We start from the raw sequence: 21,033 nt of genomic DNA on the forward strand, positions 1-21,033 counted from the left end.
AGCAGCACTCTCGTAATCACTACATCATAGCTGCAGGGATTTGCCAGGGATTATAGATTTCATACCAGCTGTTGGAGCCAACTGTGACGTTGGCAGTCAGATAGAGTTTACATGAGGGTTTCCTAATGTGATCAGGATGGTCACTTGTCCATGAACCTCCAACCTTTGGATTCCACCACCTGTCACCTGAAAATATGAGTCTGGTATTTAGGTTTTCCCTTTAACCCTCTAAGGCATGGCGTTGTCCTCAGGCAACAAACCACATATCTGCACCTCACATTGCTCCTTTATTTTATTTTTTGGGGGGCCTCCTACTTGTAAGTTATACATCACTTTTCTTCATGTTTAAATTTTGGGTAACTCTTAACTAAAAATATTTTTATGTCTGTGAGTATGTAAAGAAACATTGTAGATCATTTCAAAACAATTTTATTTATAATTTATATGCTAAAACTGTGTTTTTTTGTTTGTTGCTTCAGTTCAACATTGCTCAGTTGGGGCCCTTTGGTTCAGACAATATTATTCTAGTGCGTTGATATGCAGTTGATTACAAAATAATTATGACAGCCAATTTTTTAACTTTATTATTGACTAACAGCAACAGGAGATGGATGCAAGATCATTTCATGGACAAAAGATGCATGGTTCATATATTGGGGTTATTCCCGATGAAAACCTGTACAACCATTATTTCATTGTTTGTTTATCCTCAAAACTAACTTCCGTCCCAAAGGGTGATAAGCTGCTCATCAATTAACAAATGTTCCTATTCCAAGTCAGGCAAAAAACTGAAGCAATACTTGCCAAATCCAAAAATATGGGGCTGTAGGGTCATTCATATACCTGGTGCAGATAGTGTTCCGTACAACTTGAAAACCTACACAGGGCGAGCCGTGCAACCACCAGATCTACCAGATATGGGAGCTGGTGGAAATGTTGTTCTTTGCTTGGCTCAAATTCTACCAAAGAATCAGAACTACAAACTCTTTAAAAAAAAAAAGAGAGCCTGCAGCCCTAACTCCAGTCACTGATGTGAATCTGGTCGCTACAACCCATAGATAATCAGATAAACAGATGGTGATTCACAGGTATGTCAATAATCAAGTACCAGAAATGAGATATGCACTCTTTTTCACATCGGCAAGCAATTCCTTCCTGATGTTTTACATGTAATAGGGAAAAAACTGATCGATACATCCTTAGTGATTCTAACTCCGCCAAAAGTGCACACATACACACAAATGCTCGTTTTAGTAATTTGCTCAAATGTACCATTCATTAATGAATGTTAGTTGTTTCTTTTATATTTGGTCAGTTGGAACCATGTCTGATTAATTTTTGACAAAAAAAAGTTTTTTTTATGAATATAGTTTTTGTTTGATTTGTATTTCATTTCTCATAATCACTGTAGAAAACCTTGCTGTAGCAAAATGTTGCCCTGAGGCAACAAACCCAAATCTGGTTCCGGGAGGTTTTATGTTTTATGATTGATATGTAATTAGGGACTGCCAATCAGGAAAATATTTTCCCCCCAAAAAAATTAATAGCAAGTTCATAACATTATAATATATATATATATATATGGATCTGACTGGACACTTCTACAAGAATTAGTCACCTGATCAGCACATTTAAAGCCCAAATCAATACCTAAAGCCCTGTTTTAGGATTCCCCAAGCAACTGTGCTTACAATGCAAAAAGGCTTCTTAATTAAACCAACAGTACTAGGTAAAAATAATGTTTATAGGAAAAACATACCATCAACTCTATAAACTTTGAAAACTGAATAACACAAATTGCTCAGATAGTTTTTCAGATTTTAATTCTTGTCATTTATAGCCTTTGTGTACATGTTATTTCTGAAAGAGTAAACTACTAAGTAGTTAAATATAAATTTCCATGCTCAATACAGCAGCAATGCCGAGTTAGTACAATTATGATCCAATTTGCCGTTTGATAGGACAGAAACCCAGGATGACGCTCGTGTTGTTTTGTAGATTTAACTCCCAGTACGTTTCCACTGCTGCTGGCCCTTTAACAAACACGTCTGGCAGCGATGATTGAAAAAAAAATGTGAATGAAATCCAGCCATTCATAAAAATAGGACACTGCTGTCTCGTGATTGGTCAAACTGCATCTCATGAATAAGTCATAAACATGGGAGACGCTATTGGCTGCGTGTTTGACGGGCAGACTTGACCCACCAATCAGCGTGTACCTTTGCATGCCTCTCGAGCGCAGGGGAAAAGCACCGGGCCATTACAGAAAAGGCTCAGTCAAGTTTTGTGAGTCGGAGGAGAAGCTTCAGTAAAGCAAGTGCGTAGACGGGTTCGCGGCTCTCGACACGTTGTACTTTTATTTGGATATTTCTATTGCATTTTTTCGACATACAGGACGTTTAACATACAGGCAAAGGTAGGCTGCACTGTTTAATTTGCGAGAAACGTGTTTCTGAACCTTTTTTTTTAGCTACGTAGTTTTTAGACAGCGGAGAGACGCACCGCTTTGATTTGATTTAGATGTACTTTGTTATCGGCTTCTAAAAGTACAGTTTATCGCAACGTGCTGTGTTTTAACTTTGGTCTTATATTTTATATTTTACCAATGTTTCTGTTCGTGTATTAGCTTTGGTTTATCTTTGCGGTTGGGCGGCTGGTTGTGATTTTTGTATTTATTTTTTTTATGAATGGATGGAGCAATTACCCCCCCCCCTCCCCCCTCTCTCAGTGATTCCACACAGATAGAGTTTCACTTCATTGAAGACAACAAGACAGGGTTGGGTGGGGGGAAGGGCGGAGGACAGTAGGTGGTTGTGTGTGTGTGTGTGTGTGTGTGTGTGTGTGTGTGTGTGTGTGTGTGTGTGTGTGTGTGTGTGTGTGTGTGTGTGTGTGTGTGTGTGTGTTGGGTTGTGAGCAGAGTGAACTTCGGACCGCCACCGTCGACTTACACATAGAAGTTTTACAGAAGAGGTGACTTTTTGTTGTGTGTGTTTTGTTTTGTTTTGTTTTTTAGCTGAATATTAGTTCTGTTCTGTCGCGCGAAGCTGCGACTGCTTTTGGAGACTGTGGCGCACTTTTGATCTTCCTCAGGTTCGGTTTAAAGCGGATGCTAATGACTAATTGTGCTGCTGAGGTTAGTGTGCGATTTATTTGAATAAAGAACTATATTTCATTGTTTTCAATTACTACTCTTGATCGGATCTTGTTTAAAATGAACGGTACTTAGAATGGTCATACTAGATTCACCACAGAATACAGTTTATGATTTGTGAAAAGCTTACTCATATAAACCCGTTTTTAGACCACCTTACATGGGGTCCTGTTTGTGTTTAGTCGAGCCGTGGAAGGATTCCTCAGATAAGCCCAGTGTAATCCATATCCCAAACAGAGATGAGTAATGCTTTAATCTAACCAACATGCTTCTTGATAACGTAATAATAACCCTTTGAGTAGCTCACCACCGAGCTGAATCTAACTGAGAATGTCTGGAAGCAGCTAAAGATTAGTGTAATGGCAAAGGAGGTCCCAGCTCATCAACAAAGATACCTTTTCAATAAATACCAATCAACAATTCCAAGACTTATCTATATTTGGTAAATTAGCCTGACAAATCTGCGAAACCTTTGTTCCAAACACTCACCTTGTATTTGACCCAGAATACTGCATAGGTGAAGTATTTTTATGCATTGACTGAGAGATTTTGTAGCAGACTGTAAAGTGTTATGTCAGGATGATGTATGAAATTTAGCAATTGTGCTGTTACATAATTACATGACAGAAATGATTTCTTCTCAGAAGGGTAACACCTCAAAGACCAAAGATAGAGTTACAAATCCAACAAAAACTTAAGAAATTAACGGAAACTATTTGTTTAATATATCTGCAATATATTAAACTGAATAATTTACAGCATAGCATAAACTGTTGGTCAATGTGTTTACAGACTCATCTGACATCTGTCTTTTTTCTAGCAGGAGTCCATCTAAGGTGGACTAAATGCCAAAAAGTCTTGACATTTTGACTTTTTTAGGTTTTATAGATCAGAAACTTTATTAAAAAGTGATTCTATAATCAGTGTAAAATCGATGCCTGTCACAATAACTAACTTTGCTGAATGATAAATTGCCCCAATAGTTTTCGCAATAATCCATTTATATTGTTTTGTTTGGTTTTTTTTAGACCATTTTCAAGTAATATTTTGTTAATAGTATGATAATGCAAGTTTTCCCCATCAAAGACTAATAAAGTTACATTTTGCAAAAAACACTCCACACTGGAACTGGAACTGGAAGTCATTTTAAATATCCAAATTAAAACTCAACAACCAAAAACAATTAATAATTAAAAAAAAAAACAGAAACTGGAAATAAAATGGATTATAATGTCGTAAACAAAACTGCCCTTGAAAAACTAGCAATCAGTTTTGAGCTCACTTTAATTCGTCATGCAATTAATTGATTAATTGATCAAATACGGCAGGCTTGGTAAAATCAATCATTTCTGGTCTGAGTAGAGTGGAAGTAGTGGAAGTATTTTAGTTTCTGAATAGTCCCAATCAAAACTGGACTAAATTCCTTAAAACTGTGAAATTGCCTTTTAATCATATCCTGAATCAGATGAACACATTCATTATAATACTGGTATTTTTTTTGTGTATAATTCACTTCTAAAATACAGTAACAATAATTCTGTTAGATGTCTACAGAACATCTTCTGGTCCAGCCATGCTTCAGATTTTGATTTCCTAATTGACGCTCTCTTTTTTCCCCACATGACCCAGGAGTCAAACTAGTAAAACAATATTCGGCTACTACTGAAGTTCTGTTCTGTGCGTAGTGCGGGGCCCTAGCGTTCTGCTTGGCGGCTGTAATTGTTGCCCAGCGGCCATCCTTTATTCATCATCCATTACCAGGAGATAGAGGAGTGAGTCACATCGTTGCGCTGGGTGAGGATGGGCCAGCGCTACAACCCGGCGAAGCTTGCAGTGCTGTGTGTTTACACCTGGCCTGTCAGGTGTAACACTGGCATCGTCACCCCATGACTTCCTCAATCCTTTTCCAGGAGTTAATCAGCCCCCTGACCTGACTTTTCCCTGACTTTTTTTGGTCTGGAGCTTTGTGATGTAGAGCCCGGCCCACATTCTGCTGAGCTGGAAGCATCTCCAAGGGTTTTCACTAAAGATCCTGGAAGCTGATTACAGTGTAAAGGAGCTGCTGCTTATATAAGCGCCTTGCTTGTGTTCCTCTGTTTGCTGGTTAAACACAGAGCTGAAGGAAGAGGGTGGGTTTGTTGTAGCATCACAACAGAACCCAGTAATGAGGCGTCATTCTGCGTGGGCTGAGGTCGTCCGTCAAGGTCAACCAGAGCGCAGAGGAGTTTTGGTACCCGGAGATTTGTTTCACCTTTCTTTGTTTGTTTGGGGTTTTTTCCAGCTTCAGCGAATCCACACGTGGCTGCCTCCGCCTCCCTCCCACATTGGAACTGCCATCCCACAGATAGCATGGACAGATTCTACGACCAGCAGGTCCCATTCATGGTCCCACCCAGTGTAAGTGGACTCGCCTCTCTGCCAGCCTCTCACATCGGCCCCATTGGCTGATGGAGGTGGTGTCTGCTGCTGCTTGTGGTCATGGTTTCTGTTCATCTCTCTCAGAATTCTGCAGCGGATGACTTGCCCAACACTCGGCCACTGAACGACAGGAAGAGGAAGTTTGTGGACACAGAACTCGCCCAGGACACAGAAGGTGAGAGCTCTGGTACCATTTTTTTCTTTTTGTTTTTACGTCGGATGACTTGCAGTTAATGTCTTTCTCCCTTTAACTTTCAGAACTCTTTCAAGATCTCAGTCAGCTGCAGGAGATCTGGATCGCAGAAGGTAGGCTCACTCCTCTGGGCCGTGGTTAAAAAGTTCAGGCAGTGGTTTGAAACATTAAACTTTAATGTTCCAAACCACAACATGCCCAACGTTTTTATTTATTGAGCTGGCAAGCGGAACAAGAAGAGCAAAGTCCTTGAAAGGATAAATGGCTGACTCAGACCGTCTTTGTCTCTTTCTTGCTTCACTCTTTTACACAAATTAGTCACGAGTGTGTCTCCACTCCGGTGTGTGTGTGTGTGTGGTTTATTGACATTTGTGCCGTCTTCCTGTATCTCCACAGCCCAGGTGCCCGACGATGAGCAGTTTGTCCCAGATTTCCAGTCGGAGAGCTGTAAGTACCTGGGTCTGTCCCGTCTGCATGCTCGGCTTCCAGCTCTGGATGTTTAGATTTCCTCGCCCTCGGCTCCCACCTTCTTCCCTCCGCCTCCTCCATTTTGAGTTTAATCAGCCGAGTGGCATGGGGCATCACATGAGCCAAGGTCCTAATCTGATTTCACACAGTTCCACACTCAGATCCCTCAGCTGCTGCTAGATTCCAGTATTTGGAGCTGCTTTGGAGCAGTCCTCCTCGTCCCCCGGACTCCAGTTGCCCCTCCCCTCTTCTAAAACCTGCTTTGAGCAGCTTGTTGACACGTTTGAACCAGAACCAGTGGAGCTTCACTGGCCCTCCTCTGTCGCTCTGAGGCGTGGGAGGTGATGACAGGGTGTGGTTGTTCTGGTTACTAACTAACCTCCAGCTTCACTGTCCTGTTTGTGTTTCTGTACAGCTGCTCTTCCAGGCTGTTTGTACAGGTAGATTCACACTGTATGCAGTCAGCTGACCCCTATGGTTGCCATTAGTTTGTTAACTAATCTAGTTGTTTCAACTGAAATAAATCTGTAGTTCAGACCTAAATATTTAGCATGATGACTAAATATTACGTTAGCAAGCTAAATATTGTCATCTGGAGTGGAGTTTTTTGTTTGTTCTTAAATATTTAGACTAACAGCTAAATGTTTAGTTTGGACATTTTCATGTCTAGTTTGGAAATTAAATATTTAGTTTGTGAATTAAACATATAGGTTGAAACTTTGACATTTCTAAATGTATTAGTAACATACATTTACATGTATGTTACTTTGAAAAATGAACACCTACATTTTTTTCTCTATTACAGGCTAAATAAACCAAACTATTGCTGTTCATTCTTTATTGTGTAACTTCACAAACTGAATCCCATAATGCATCCTGTCACAGGATTAGTGTTTGCCATCTGTCAATACCAAACCTAGCCCCCCGTCTCTTGGCTGATATGTCCTTTGGAGTGAAGTTTGTTTGTCCACCATGCCTAATCTCCGGGTTACTTCCACCTCGGCGTGATGCGCACACACAGGAGCTCACATGCTCACTTTGGCTCCACTCAGGTCCATCAGCCTGCTGGATAATTCATTCAGCTCCTGCAGCCGCGCTGCTCCAGGATCCAGTTTCTCTGTGGCTATTATGTGGCGCCCCGGAAACTGCAGCCGATCCACGGAGCGCTGCAGCCGGTGTCTAATGGTTACAGCACAATGAGGAGCAAATCATTCAGTGCCATTAGATTACAGCTGCTCTGATTCATGAGTGTTGCTATTGGCCAGCCCTAATGGGAATCAGATGGGAGCTCTGATGGTCGTTGCATGTTGAGCGCAGCTCCTGTCATGCTGCGGCGCAGCGTCAGCTGTGATTGGAGCAGATGATAAAGACCCGCTAAGTGTCTGTCAGTCAGGGAATCCAGACGCTGGCCATGCGTCCATTTAGCCATCAGTCCCCAACGCGCTGCAGATAGCATCTGTTGATGGCTGGAGCTTATCTGATGCTCTCCATTGTCTCCGGTGCAGTGATGTTTCATGGGCCTCCACCGACCAAGATCAAACGAGAGCTGACCCCCACCAAGGACCTGTCCCCCTGCCACCAGGCCAGCAGTCCCATGCCCTACGGAGAGAAGTGCCTTTACAGCTACAGGTATGACCGACTCCGTCTGCAGAGCGCCCTGAATGTCGTCCAATCAGCTCATTCCTTCACCTCTTCATCCACAGTGCCTGCGACGGAAAGCCAACCCCCGGATTCAAGCCATTGACCCCACCCTCCACACCGGTCTCTCCCTGCCTCCCCACCAGCACAGCTCTAACGCAGACCTCGCCTCCTCATTGCCACACAGCCAATCAGACCCCAGCGCAGCGTGCACTACAGCATCCCCCCAACCAGCAGGCCATCTTGGGGCACAGCCCCCCCTTCGCTGTGCCCTGTGTACCCCTCAGCCAGGATGCTAACAGCTTCACACCTGAGCACAGGTGAGCCCCCCCACTCTCTACCTCACTGTGTCCTCACTGTCTCATTTCATGTCTTTGTGAGCCGTCCTTCAACACAGATGTCCTCTCCTCTGTGTTTAGGTTCCAGAGGCAGATGTCAGAGCCATGCATACCTTTCCCCCCATCTGACAGCCAAAGCCGTCCCCGGTTCCTGGCCACACCCCCCAGCAGCACCAGCCTGCCGCGTGACGGCCGCCCCCCCTACCACCGGCAGATGTCAGAGCCTCTGGTGGCGGTGCCTCCCCAGGGCTTCAAACAGGAGCTCATCGACCCTCGGTACAGCGAGCAGGGCGTGCCCGCCATGGTGCCCCCCCGTCAGGCCGCATTCCACCCCATGGCCATTAAACAGGAGCCTCGTGACTTCTGCTTCGACTCTGGTGAGCAGCAGTGCTCTGACTGCAGTCTTTGTGCAGTGGGGGGACTGGGTGAGGAATGTGCCCGTCCATGTTTGGTCTTGGCATCAACACATGACTGTGAGTTTTAACATGCAGCAGCAGCCTGGACACGCAGGTGCTGTTTGTCCCGCCACAGTCAGGTGTGCTGGTCAGGACGAGCCTCAGAGCAACTAGTAAATACGTTTCCAACCAGGTTTCAGCAAGTCAAATTTAAGACTTCGTAAGAACTTTTTAATGCCACCTTGAAGACCAAAAGAACTATAAATACAGGGATTGTTTGGTGATCCTGCTGCATTACAGTCAAGCAGAGCAAAAATTGTGACATTTCTGGGGTCTCTTTGTGGCTCTTGGCAGCACCTCTGTACTCCTCATTGTCATACTGCAGGTGGCTATCTACAGCCTTAGCCTTGGTGCCAAGCTTAGAAGTTATTTTGCATAGCATGCACCCAGCTTCGCATGGCAACACAAGTGAGTCAGTGGCAAAAACAAGCAAATAAATTTGAGCTTAAAGTTGTCGACACACAGGAGGCGACGCCGCTGCCTCTCCATTCATTTCCTATGGAACGTGAATGATGAGGCCACAATCACTTGCTCTCCTACAGGCAAGTGACTGATGACATTCAAGCAGGTGAAATGTTGAGCTCATACACAGGCGTGATCATGAAAAGACACTAGAAAGTTGAAAAGAGTTAAAACTGTTGTGGCTGTCGGCATGGATGCAGCCAGAGTGACTGGCGGGGGAGTGTTGGACCCGGACGCCCACCAGCCCAGCTGTTGTTCTGGCCTTCATGCATTTATCCCTCCCTCCTCTTTGCTGAAGCTCAGAAACTTTTCCCTCACGCTGACTGATTTGTTCTGATTTGCTTTGTGCTGAGTGCCTGTGCTGCGCTGTGATGTAATGACAAATCCTCTTATGGCCTTTAAATACCCACGTCACTACAGCGCCGTAGCTCTGCATGGAGGGAGCTCACGTCAAGCTCCTCAGCTAGGAGCCAGTTCTCCTCTCTGCATGAGCACAGCGATCGAGGAAGTAATAGGAAAACTTCAAATTGATCATGAGTGGACAGGAAGTGGTCCTAAAGGCTGGAGGGGAAGCTTCTTGCCAAAAACATGCACTCACCCTTAAGAGGGAGAGGTCTCATGCTGTTGATTGTCATTGAAACTTAAAACAGAAAGGATGCAGCTAATCCTATTGAACTTCACCAGTCAGAAGACATGTGAGAGCTGCTGTGTGCTCCATCTGCAGGTGGTCCTGCACAAATGAAGCCCGCTTCATCTGAGCCTTTAATCCCAGATTCTAAACCTGCTCTCCTCTCTTTTTTGCTTCCAGAAGTGCCTAACTGCCAGTCGTCCTTTGGGAGAGCAGGAAGTTTCTACCAGAATCCCCATGACGGTGAGTAGAGCCCAGTTGTTGTCTGTGTGTATCAGAAGTGTGTGTTATTTCTTGATGTCTTCTATGACCTTGAACCTGGTGGCTCATGGAGCTGCTGAGAGAGCGCCGTCAGCAGCAACACACACATCAGCTTTTGGCCCCAGCTCCTGGGAAGCAGTTGTATAAACTGCTTAGCAGGCAGTTAGCCTCTTTAGCCTGAATGTACACTCCATCTGATTCATGCTGCCTTTCCTCTTGGTTCATTTCAGGCTACTCCTATGACAAAGATCCACAGCTGTACTTCGACGATACATGTGTGGTTCCAGAAAGACTAGAAGGTAAAAATCTGCTGTGTTCTTCAACAAGCAGCTCAGGAATGAGACTGATACTCAAAGTCATAAAAGACGTCCTGTTCTGGGTTTGCTAGAAGCCGTTTGGGGAAGACACTCTGATCAGACAAGGACAAACTCATTAGCATACATAGAAAAAGCTACACCATCACTACACATTATTTTCACCACACCATTGTGCTGGTGGCACCGTCAGACTTTGATCTATGATGGTTTAGATCAAAGCAGATTTATGGGTTAGAATGGTCCCTCTAACAGCACTAGCATCTGGCCAGGGACCCCCTTTGGCAAACCACAGAGAAAGCTACAAAATATGTAAAGAAACATCAACTATTAGAATGTTTTTTCGTGCTTTTGCTGCCTCATACCTTCCAATTTTAATCAGCCAGGAGTTCCTCAGGGCTGATGGACGGTTCCTCTGGTGTCCCCATTTCCCAATAACTAAACTACCCTGAGGGGGAAAGTTTCTTGATGAATTTGACTGGCAGCCAATCAGATAAACGAGCATGCCAAATAACATGTCAATGTATTATTTTTAACTTATAAATCACAATAATAATTGAAAAATATATGATATTAATAATGTGATTTAGTGTTTAGTGTAAAGCAGAATTACAGACTATTGATTTGTACATCAGTATTACTAGTATAATGAAAATGATGAGAACCATGTTTAATTTCCCTCCACCTCAGAATAATGTTCTTCTTTGCGTTAGTCTCCAAACCATCAGATGGAAGTGGTTGTAACTTGTTGGCTAGTGATGAACGGCTCTGTGCATAATGACCAGCCAGTGCATTTTGTTGTCCATCTGGTAGGAATGTCTCACCAAACTGAGATGCAGAACATTTCTGATTCACACTTGCCTCTTTTCTTCTTCTTCCTTCTGCCTCCTCTTCTCCATCTCCTCTCCTTCGCTCTTTCCTCCGTTTGCAGGGAAAATAAAGCAGGAGCCGTCTGCTTACCGCGACGGCCCTCCCTACCAGCGCCGCGGCTCCCTGCAGCTCTGGCAGTTCCTCGTCACCCTGCTGGACGACCCGGCCAACGGACACTTCATCGCCTGGACCGGTCGCGGCATGGAGTTCAAACTCATCGAGCCTGAGGAGGTCGGTGCCTGCTTCCTGCCGCCATGTTTGCCCCTCTACCTGCCAACACCCGATTCTTACATGCGTGTGTGTTTGTGTCCCGATGGTGTGTGTCAGGTGGCTCGTCGCTGGGGCATTCAGAAAAACAGGCCCGCCATGAACTACGACAAGCTGAGCCGCTCGCTGCGCTACTACTACGAGAAGGGCATCATGCAGAAGGTAAAGGCACGTTCCTTTTTCTTCTCTCTTTGCTCCAGTTTTTCAGTCTTCCCATCCTTGAGTTTTCTGTAGAGATGCACTCATCCAACTGAGCATTCAGCTTCTATGTACCATAAATCTGGAACAAACTCCCAGAATATTGCAAAACTGCTTAAACACTTAGTGCCTTTAAATCTAGACTAAAAACCCACCTGTTTGAATTTGCTTTTGAAACATAAAGGATTAAGAATTTAATGTTGGCACTTTGACTAAATGTATTGTTTCAGTTGTTAATTCTATGTTGTATGACTTTGTGTTTTTATCACGTAAAGCACTTTGAAAGGCATTGTTGCTGAAATATGCTATACATATCAAATTTGATGTGTTGACCGATCAATATCTGGATCAGTACTAATATTGAAAACAATATCTAGATCAGGTATCTGTATCAATGCAGCAATCCATAAAGGAGGATCTATTCAGTCTAATTCTACATTTTGTTTTTTGAGTGATGTCATGCTTTATTATTATTATTATTATTATTATTATTCAGAAATCCTAATTTGACTTTGTGAACCATTTGAAAGAATGTTTCTTGCAGTTTTTCTAAATGTTCGACCAAGATAGTCAACCTGTTGGTTTTTCAGTTTCTTTATTATTTATTCTACGTTGGCTGCTCTACTCCTAGCTGCACCGACTGAACAAATTAAAGCTGTCGCTTTTACATGTTTGAACAAGCTTGGGAAACTATTGGTGTATTTAAGTGTGCCATACTGGTACAGAGTTATCAAGTAAATTTCTAATTCAATTAATTTATGTGTCTGTTTAAAAAAAGAAAAAGTTTTAAGTCGATTCTGGATCCACAGTCTTTCCGCATCGGATCAGCTGATACTAAGCCTCGGATATCTGTATTGGAAGTGAAAAAAGTGGATGCGTGCATCACTAGTTTCCTGTTAGAATCCTGTTGGGGTCTCTTTCTGCTCACACCCAACATGTGATCCTCCTCAGGTGGCAGGCGAGCGGTACGTCTACAAGTTCGTGTGTGATCCCGAGGCTTTGTTCTCCATGGCGTTCCCCGACAACCAGCGGCCCAACCTGAAGCCGGACGTGGACGGCCTGCCGGGGCTGGAGGACGACACCGTGCCCCTCACCCACTACGACGACGCCGCCCCTTACCTGCTGGAGGCCGGGGAGCAGTGCGGCGCCGCCCTGCCTTTCCCTGACGGCTACGGCTACTAGCCGGCTCGCACGTGTCCGGATGCAAAACACACACGTACACGCAGACACTCCCAATGTTTCTCCTCATGCCAGCTCTGAAAAATCCACAGCTGGAACCTGTAGAGCTGCCTGGAGGGAATGACCTCTGCCCCTGGAAAATCCCTCTGAGGCCTCCGGAAGCTTGGAGGAACCTGCGGCAGTGAGGGGAGGGAGAACTGGACTCCGTAGCTCCAGAGCTCTGCACTGCAAGGCCAGGGCTATCGTTGCCACGGAAACCAAACAGCGAAAAAGTCAAAGGCCACCGTTTTGGAGTGGACTGACAGACCGCGGGAGTGGGTGTCCGTCTGACTTTGTGACAATCTGTATTCCTGGGAAGCAGCCAATCACGAGCTCTGTCCTGTCTAGAGTTGCCTTTCTGGGTTCCCTGTTTTCATGTCTCCACATTCGAAATCCAAGATCAGCGAAAGGGCTTGAATTTACGCAAAGACAAACACTCTGTAGATAGAAGAACACCGTTTAACTCTCCGGCTGTTTTCCCGTCTGTCCGGGCCTCAGCAGGCCTCACCGCTCCACTTTGTAAATGTTCTTTACATCTATGTAAGAGATTTTAATATGCTGAACTCCGGTGTGTGTGTGTGGTTCACTCCATCACTGTGAGAATGTCTCATGTCCAATAAAGATGGTTCCTTTTTTTCCCCTAATCTTTCTGGGTGCTTGACGTGTTGGTCGTTCCTCTGATGCACCAGTATGGCAGGGGCATCAGGGCGCTGCATGCAAACACAACCCGGGACCTGGGGTCACCGGCGTCCTCTGGGAACCCTCTGCCACCTCCATCTTTCTGCTTGCTGGAACCACTCCATTGACATATCTCTTTACTGGATCGGGACAAAGAAATTTGTTTATATTCTCTTTTTTTCGGAATTCAGGCAAAGACAAACTTATATAAAGCATATATTTTTGCTATAAGGCTGCATTGGTTCAGATTTAAATGTGTAAACTGTACAGTTCAGGCTGTAATGATGTTGCTACTACTGCTGTTGGGTTTCAGGTTGGAGACTGAATGACAACGTGTTGTTTAGCTGTTAAAGCTACAGTGTGTAACTTACAAAAATATGTTTTGTTTTGTGGTTTTTTTCATATTTGTTGAAACTGTTACTGTCATGACAGTGTAATTTGAGACGGATGTGAAAAGACTGATCTCCTCCACCTCCCTGACCTACTATTGCTGTCAGCAGAAATGCACCACTCCCAACCAAAATCAACCAATCATAGCCAGGAGGAGCGCTGTTGATCATCCTCATCTACTTGCTGCTCAATCTGCTAATGGTGGAGAGACAACTTACCATTTTTCTGTTGTCATCACTTGCCATGCTAACTAGTCTTAGCATTCATGACAGGCTCTGTTGTGGTGAACCAGTGATAGTGTAGCAGAGCAAAGGGGGAGGGTGATTGACAGCGCTAAGACCCTCCTCCTGGCTCTGATTGGCTGTTTCTGATGGACCAGTATGTTTCTGTAGATGACAGCAAGTCCATAGGAAAAAGATTTTCTGTCTCATGTTATACTGTCACGACATGGTGATAGTTTTAACAAATATGTAAATAAATAAAAAAAAAAAACATTATTTATAAAAGTTACAACTGCTTCTTTAAACTGAGAAAGTTGAAAAGGCCAGAAATCCACCAGAGGTGGATGATGATCTCATCAAAGGATCTGTGTTTGTACAGGCTCTCCCTTCATCCCCTCCCCCTCACAATGTGTTTCTTACACTGCTGAGTTTCTGATGATCTGTACTGGGTACAATAAAAGCTCCTTGATGCTTCACTGCCTGCAGAGCTGTTGTTTCGTCTTTTGACCCTCCTCCCCCTGCCAGCAGTCAGCTGACTGACTCCTCGGGTCTGACCTGCCTGATTTCTGGGTCACATGCCTCTCCTCACCGCTGCTCATTCATTTCTGGGAAAATGATTACTCTTTGTGGTAGAGCAACGTCTGGTGAGCCGACTGCAGAGGGTAAGTTCAGTTTCAAGCCTGGCTCACACGGTGTCGGACTCTCAGAGGGGCAAAAAGATCATATTTAGTTACTTTGATGCACTTTTATACCTTGTTTTTATCTCCTCAAGCACCATAAAGCCAACAAAAAGGGCCAAGCATGTTTGGAAGCTAATGAAATATGAATGAGTTGAGTGAGAGCACAGAATAAGCTATAAATATTGAAGTATCAAAAGACAAGTGCGGGTGTAAAAGGAGGTTAAAGAGTAATCTGTTCTGATAGCAGCAGCTTCAGAGGCAGAAGTTAGACACTAACTTGAAAAGGGCAGAGATGGTTCACTAAACTTTCTTCCTTTCATCAAAGGAAGCAACTCTTCTTTTGATTTTGAGCTACTAGAAACAATCAAGTTATAACACTGCTGTTAACAATTGTACTCAAGTAAGACTAGCACTACTTCAACATATTTTTACTCGAGTAAAAATTAAAAATAGTTTTCCAAGAAATTAGTGGAGTAAGCGTAAATATATATTTGATAAAAAGACCAGTGAAGTACTGAGTAACTGATCATATAGCAAACATACAAAAACAGACAAAATATAAAGTTACGTGCAAGTTTTTGCGGTCTAAAAAAAACCTGCATGTTTTCTTTAGATTACAAAGAATGTTATTCTTCCTGAATAACATTCAGGGAAAAAATACTTTCCAAAACACTTTTTTAATATTAAACTTTACAATTAATGCTTACAGCAGGAAATATGTAGGAATAAGGTAATGTAGTACCAGCAACAATATGTAGTGTTTAGCTTTGAACTGTAGCTTTGAGTCTCAGACATTTTGGTTAAAATACATTTATTCTTTCTTAATTTAAGTAACTTGTATTGGAGAGAGTATCCAGAAATTTTACTAGCATTAGCTATTCATAATATTTAGTAAAAAAGTACATATTTTCCAAAAGGCTAGTCAAGTTAATGATCTAGTTACCGCCCACCTCTGGATTGAAGCCAGTGGTCTCAGCCCTCAAGATCCGGGGTCCTACAACGTTCTCTCTTCTTCAGCACCCCTGGCTCCAATATTAACTCATTAGCAGAGCTCTTTATAGTTGACTGCATACTGGTGAGGCAGTTTAGCCATTGAATTCAAGCCTGTAGAACAAGAGACACATCTAAAAGTTGTAGGACCCTGGCTCTGGATGAATGCAGAAACCACTGGATTTAAGAGATAGACCCACACAAGGTAGAGCAGAACTTTGAGGTGGAAGGAAGTTCTGGTTTGATAGTCTGTCCAAATTGCCTTTTGTTGTAGGTGTGCATGTTGCTTGTTTGTCCTGAGCGTCTCTGTGATGACCTGTCCATGGTGTGACCCGCCTCTCGCCCAATGACCGCTGGACGCATGACGTTGGAATATGCTTTGATCCATCCTGTCTGCACACCGATGTCCTGCTGGAAGGTGAACCTCTGGTCTCAGAGGTTTTCTCTTGTATTTCTCTCCATCCAGCCTCCCATCAACTCTGACCAGCTTCCCCATCCCTGCTGAAGAAATGCAACTTGACAGAATGACATTGCCACCCATATGGGTCAACAATGGTACTCAGGGTGATGAGTAGTTTAATACAACAGCTTTAAATCAAAGGCAACCAGATTTTTGCTCATTTTTTTCCCTGAAGATGTTGCGACACCTACCTGGGACTCTCCCAGTTGAGCATCAGTTTTTAAAGCCGTTTCAATGACAATGATGTCTAGATTGTGGACAGAGAGAACTAACTGATGGTTTGAGTGACGGAAGCCATCTTAGCTAAAAGGGGAAAACCAGCACTGAACCAAAGGGGTGGGGGAGCTGTGTTCTCAGCTTTCAAGCAAATCTTATCCTGTTTTCAAAATAATTTCAGAGAATTCATATAAGCAATCCCATCATGATTCAAGTGACCAAGGACACAACACACTCCAGACAAAAGACCCAATGAACCAAGAGAGGGACAGGCAGGTTGTTGACTTGCATGTCACCAGTGATATTTTTCAGCCACTCGGTGTAGGCAAGGTTTGTGATTATTTTGGTTTTTCTCTGTTGTTAATTTAGGTTTCTGTGTCGTTTTCAGTTAATTTCATATCTGTTGTCCTGTCCTTGATTGTTCCCAGATGTGTCTCGTTTCCCTGATTACCCTCTGTGTATTTAATCCCACCCGTGTTCCTTGTTGGGTTCTTGTCTTGTCAAGCTGCCTTGTCTAGTCTACCGTCAGTTATTCATTTGTACCAGTTGCTACCAGAAGTGAGCATTAGCCTTCCGCTCATCTGTGCTGCCTTTTTGGACTTTGTGCTTCTGGATTAACATTAAATCATCATTTTTCTTCATTCCAACCTGGTTCCTCAGTGTCTTCCTCACCACCTCTTCACTGCAAATCATGACAAGATCGACTGAGATGGAAAATGTCAGAAAAATGACTGAATATGGGATTTCCAGTGGAATATCGCTAACTGGGATTGAGGGAAAATTTCTAATTTAGCCAAAATCTGAGTGCAGAAACCCAGTGTCATTTCTTCTTCACAAACTGTGAAGTGTGTTTGCGTGTGTATTTGTTGTAATGTGAACAGCAGCTGAGGGCCGAGGCGAGTCCTGTGGCCCTTCAGCAGGCATCTTGTGATGTTTTCCCTCCGTCTCCCCAGAACTCCTGCTCTGCAGCTGCAGAGCCTGGCTTGTAACGCCACTGCTGCTTCAGTTGGTCATGAAGTGAAGAGCATGATGGCATCTGATAGGCTATCAAAGTGTGTTGACGGCCGCAGCACTCTGCCTGCTGATGAGTCAGTGGCTTATCAAAGTACAGAGAGGAAAAGCCGAGCTGTGGGCTCCAGTAACGCCGCCTGGAAGGCAACGGCCATTGATTGAGAGAGCAGAGTGCCTTGGAATATTATGAAAGGCCTTTTAGTGCCCTCTGGGGAGCTGCCCTGCCCTCATATTGTGTGTTTGTGTGTGAGCACGGCTTCTGCCAGCACTCACAACAAATACAAATATTTTACTAGAGCGTTTGTCCATCTGCTCTGAACACTGATGACTGAGGGCTTCAGATCCAGTTTAGACGGACCAGTAAAAGGCCGAGGTTCTTGTAATTGACATCATCATGTGTCATTTTGCTTATTTATTGCATCATCATATAGTATTGGCGTTTGCTACTTTCTGCATAAATGTAACACCAGGAATACATTGGATTCTGATTATGGACAAGTTCTCAGTAACGCTGCTCTCAGTAATAATCAATCAGCTTTTATTTGTATAGCCCGTTTCAGCAACATGGCAGTTCAAAGTGCAGTCAACAATTGTGTAACTGACATTGCATCATTGTGTCATCATCAAAACAATCAATACACATCAAATAAGTTGATCAATGTTCCAAATCTACATAGGTGAGTTTTTAGGAACTTGCTGTTTCAGGAAGTTTGTTCCAGATTTCTGGTGCATAGAAGCTGAATTCTGCTGCTAGTATAATATGTTTCTGTCATCAAAAAAGCAAATATTTTAACAAGAAAAGTGGTCCATTATAATTACAATTTTAACTGAGGCAGCTTTCAAAGTACAAAAAGCTGGATGATCCACCTGGACAACTCCAATTAACTGAAATGCTTAAAGTACCTGATCCTGGGCAGTGTTTGCTCCTCAGGATCTGTGTAAAAGCTCTCCTGTGTGGGCGGACCCGACCCCTATGGCCCTTACCTGAAGGTCAGGCCTCAGTCATCTGCTGGTTTTTTAAGATCACACCTTCTTTCTTCCAGTTGCCGGATTGTTCTTGACAGTTAATGAAATCAAGCTCTCATCTACCCATTTGTGACATACCTGTTATTCCTCTGTGTGTGACATTGACTAGTAAAACTGTCCAAGGTGTACCCCCCTTCTCACCCAATGGTCACTGAGGAAAAGCACCAAGTCAAGTCTCAAGTCTTGCTCAGCTCTCTAATACCTGAAGAGAATCCTTTTTTTCCTCAGATGCATCCATGGCTGAAACATGTTAGGGAGGCTGCCAAGAGACTGACAGTAACATGGAAGGAGCTGCAGGGATTTCCAACACATACCAACTGTGTTCTACAGGTGACAACAATCTCCTGTATTCTTCTAGTGTCTGGACTAAAGAGTAGGAGAAGCCTTTTCTTCTGAAGAAAACATCCAAACCTGGCTAAAATCTCCCAAAACATTTTAAGAGTTTGTTGGACCTAAAGTTGACCTTTTGGTATATAATCCCAAAAGTTAAGTTTGACATAAAAACATCACAGAACAAAAAAACACCAGACACACAGAGAGTAAAGTATAGCGATGGTAGGACCATGTCCTTACTTTAATTCAGATGAATATGATGTTAATTATTTAAGAGAAGAAAACTAAAGTTTAGAATGACGTAGCTGGACCCCAGAACTAAATCTTAAAGAAAACCAACTGACAGAAGAAGGTTTGAAATTTCTTCAATTGGTGTCTAAGTCCGGGCCTGTTGGTGCATTATGATGAGCAGAACACATCCTGGTTTAAGGTTTAGGTCTGCACATTATTAAAGGAAAGTAAACCAGCACATAATAAATGCTGACACAGCAGAGAGCCACAAGTTTAACAGCACGGATTAAATCACATGACCAGGAGAACCACTGATTCACCATCAAAACGGGGCTGCTCCACAATAACGTGGTTTCACACATATCCTCCAGAAACACTAGGAGACTCACACACTCATTAACGGGAAGAGAACATCTGAACTCTCTCCAGCTCTCTCTTCACACAATGTGAAGGACCCTCGTGAGGCCTGAACTCTGAGGCATCACTGAGTTCTCACAAAAACACACGTACCACCCACATGATATTTCTATATTTCAAAATTTCCTCTCAGCACAGATTTGCTGTGGGCTGAACGAGGCTTCCCTCTAGTGGACATTTTTCATTCCTGCTCACATCTTAGTGCAACACTCATTTCTCAGGCTGAAGAATGACTGAACTTTAAATTCAGCTGGGAAAACACACAAAGGACTTTACAATGTCTCACAGTGTTACTTAAGACAAAAACCCAACTGTAAATAGAAAAAGAATTGGATAAACGTTCCTATCAGCTTTCAACAGCCTGCAGAAACACCTTTTGCAACCAACCGCTGTACAAAACATCTCTTGAGGGAGGCGACCAACCTCCTGTGCAGCCCAGACATCCGGCGGAGACATTCCAGTCAGTTGCATCCAGAAACTTCTTCTTTCAGTCATAAACTAAATTTTGTGACCAGGTGAGGGTGAGAACATAGATCGACCGGTAAATTGGGAGTCTCTCTTCACCTCTCTTCAGAGGTCACTTTGAAAATGAAAGTCATGCTGGAGAGAAGAGGCATTCTACTTGGCATCTCCCCCCACCGTCGCCTCACTACGACATCCAGTCCTGCCCTGAATATTTCCTCAGGTTGACATGATGGATAGTTTGGGATTGGCCAAATAGAACCCTCCGAGATCGGACAGCAGTAATGACATTTCTAATGTCATTGCTGGTGTTTTTGCTCTTCGGCATTGTGTTAACACTAGAGGTGGGTAGAGAACCCCCAAAAAATGTACTCAGGTTAGAGCATCAGTACTTCAACTAGTTTTACTTAAGTAAAAAAGCAGCCGTCCAAGAAATAACTGAAATAAGAGAAAAAAGTATTTGGTGAAATACTTCTTGATTGATGTTATGAAACATGAATCATTTCAAAATTGAATCATCAGAAATTAAATCATCAGACAGACCGAGCCCGGCAAAAGAAACATTTTCCCAAATCAATATCTTTCAATGTGAAACTTTAACAAAACCTGCAGGTGAGTGTCTGGTGAATTTTTGGTGGGAACAAGCTGGCTCTTCATTCAGTTAAGTTACCCTCATAGGGTGGAGTATCCAGAAATTTGACTCAAGTAAGAATAGTAATACTTAAGTCAAATTAAAATGTATAGCATAGTAAAAATACACACTATTTCCCCCAAAACCTTATTGAAGTAAATGTAACTGAGTAAATACAAGTAATTACTGCCCAACTCTAGTTAACACACACCTGTAGGTTCAAATAAAGCAAACTACCAAAAGTCCTGCTTTGATACAATCAGTCATCAGCTGCAGCTCCGGCTTGTCCTCCCTGCTGATGAACACAAGCACGTGTAGGAGGCAAACTTTTATTTTTGTTGGATTCAGCGTTATCTGTATGATCAGTCACATCAGCAGAGAACTGGCCCCTCAGCAGAGAACAGAGAG

General features: G+C 43.3%; 1 protein-coding gene and 1 long non-coding RNA gene across 5 annotated transcripts; one reads left to right on the forward strand and one right to left on the reverse strand.

Annotated features, from left to right (window-relative positions):
- Positions 1-219: 219 nt before the first annotated feature.
- On the reverse strand, positions 220-15,303 carry LOC114148469 (uncharacterized). The gene is made up of 3 exons (XR_003596285.1): positions 15,265-15,303; positions 3,417-3,422; positions 220-308 (listed from the first exon to the last, which is right to left on the reverse strand). It is a non-coding gene; the product is annotated as an uncharacterized LOC114148469 (long non-coding RNA).
- etv5a (ETS variant transcription factor 5a) lies at positions 2,265-14,653 on the forward strand. Of its 4 annotated transcripts, none has more exons than XM_028023728.1 (13): positions 2,265-2,416; positions 5,433-5,548; positions 5,654-5,744; positions 5,828-5,875; positions 6,159-6,209; positions 7,736-7,859; positions 7,934-8,188; positions 8,288-8,583; positions 9,932-9,994; positions 10,243-10,311; positions 11,258-11,427; positions 11,524-11,631; positions 12,613-14,653. In XM_028023728.1, the coding sequence occupies exons 2-13, from the start codon at positions 5,501-5,503 to the stop codon at positions 12,841-12,843; spliced, it is 1,554 nt and encodes a 517-aa protein (XP_027879529.1). In that variant the 5' UTR covers positions 2,265-2,416; positions 5,433-5,500; the 3' UTR covers positions 12,844-14,653. The 4 variants fall into 4 exon arrangements, with proteins under 4 accessions (XP_027879529.1, XP_027879532.1, XP_027879530.1 ...); XM_028023731.1 differs by having other exon boundaries at positions 11,524-11,625; XM_028023729.1 differs by lacking the exon at positions 2,265-2,416 and adding an exon at positions 2,897-2,970.
- Positions 15,304-21,033: the final 5,730 nt, after the last annotated feature.

This window comes from Xiphophorus couchianus, chromosome 7 (genome assembly GCF_001444195.1).
Source record: "Xiphophorus couchianus chromosome 7, X_couchianus-1.0, whole genome shotgun sequence".
NCBI classification, from domain to species: domain Eukaryota; kingdom Metazoa; phylum Chordata; class Actinopteri; order Cyprinodontiformes; family Poeciliidae; genus Xiphophorus; species Xiphophorus couchianus.

Coding starts and splice junctions, on each gene's coding strand:
- etv5a (XM_028023728.1), top strand. CDS start 5,501: ATGGACAGATTCTACGACCAGCAGGTCCCATTCATGGTCCCACCCAGT. Junction 5,876..6,158: donor GGAGATCTGGATCGCAGAAG/GTAGGCTCACTC, acceptor GTATCTCCACAG/CCCAGGTGCCCGACGATGAG. Junction 8,189..8,287: donor AGCTTCACACCTGAGCACAG/GTGAGCCCCCCC, acceptor CTCTGTGTTTAG/GTTCCAGAGGCAGATGTCAG.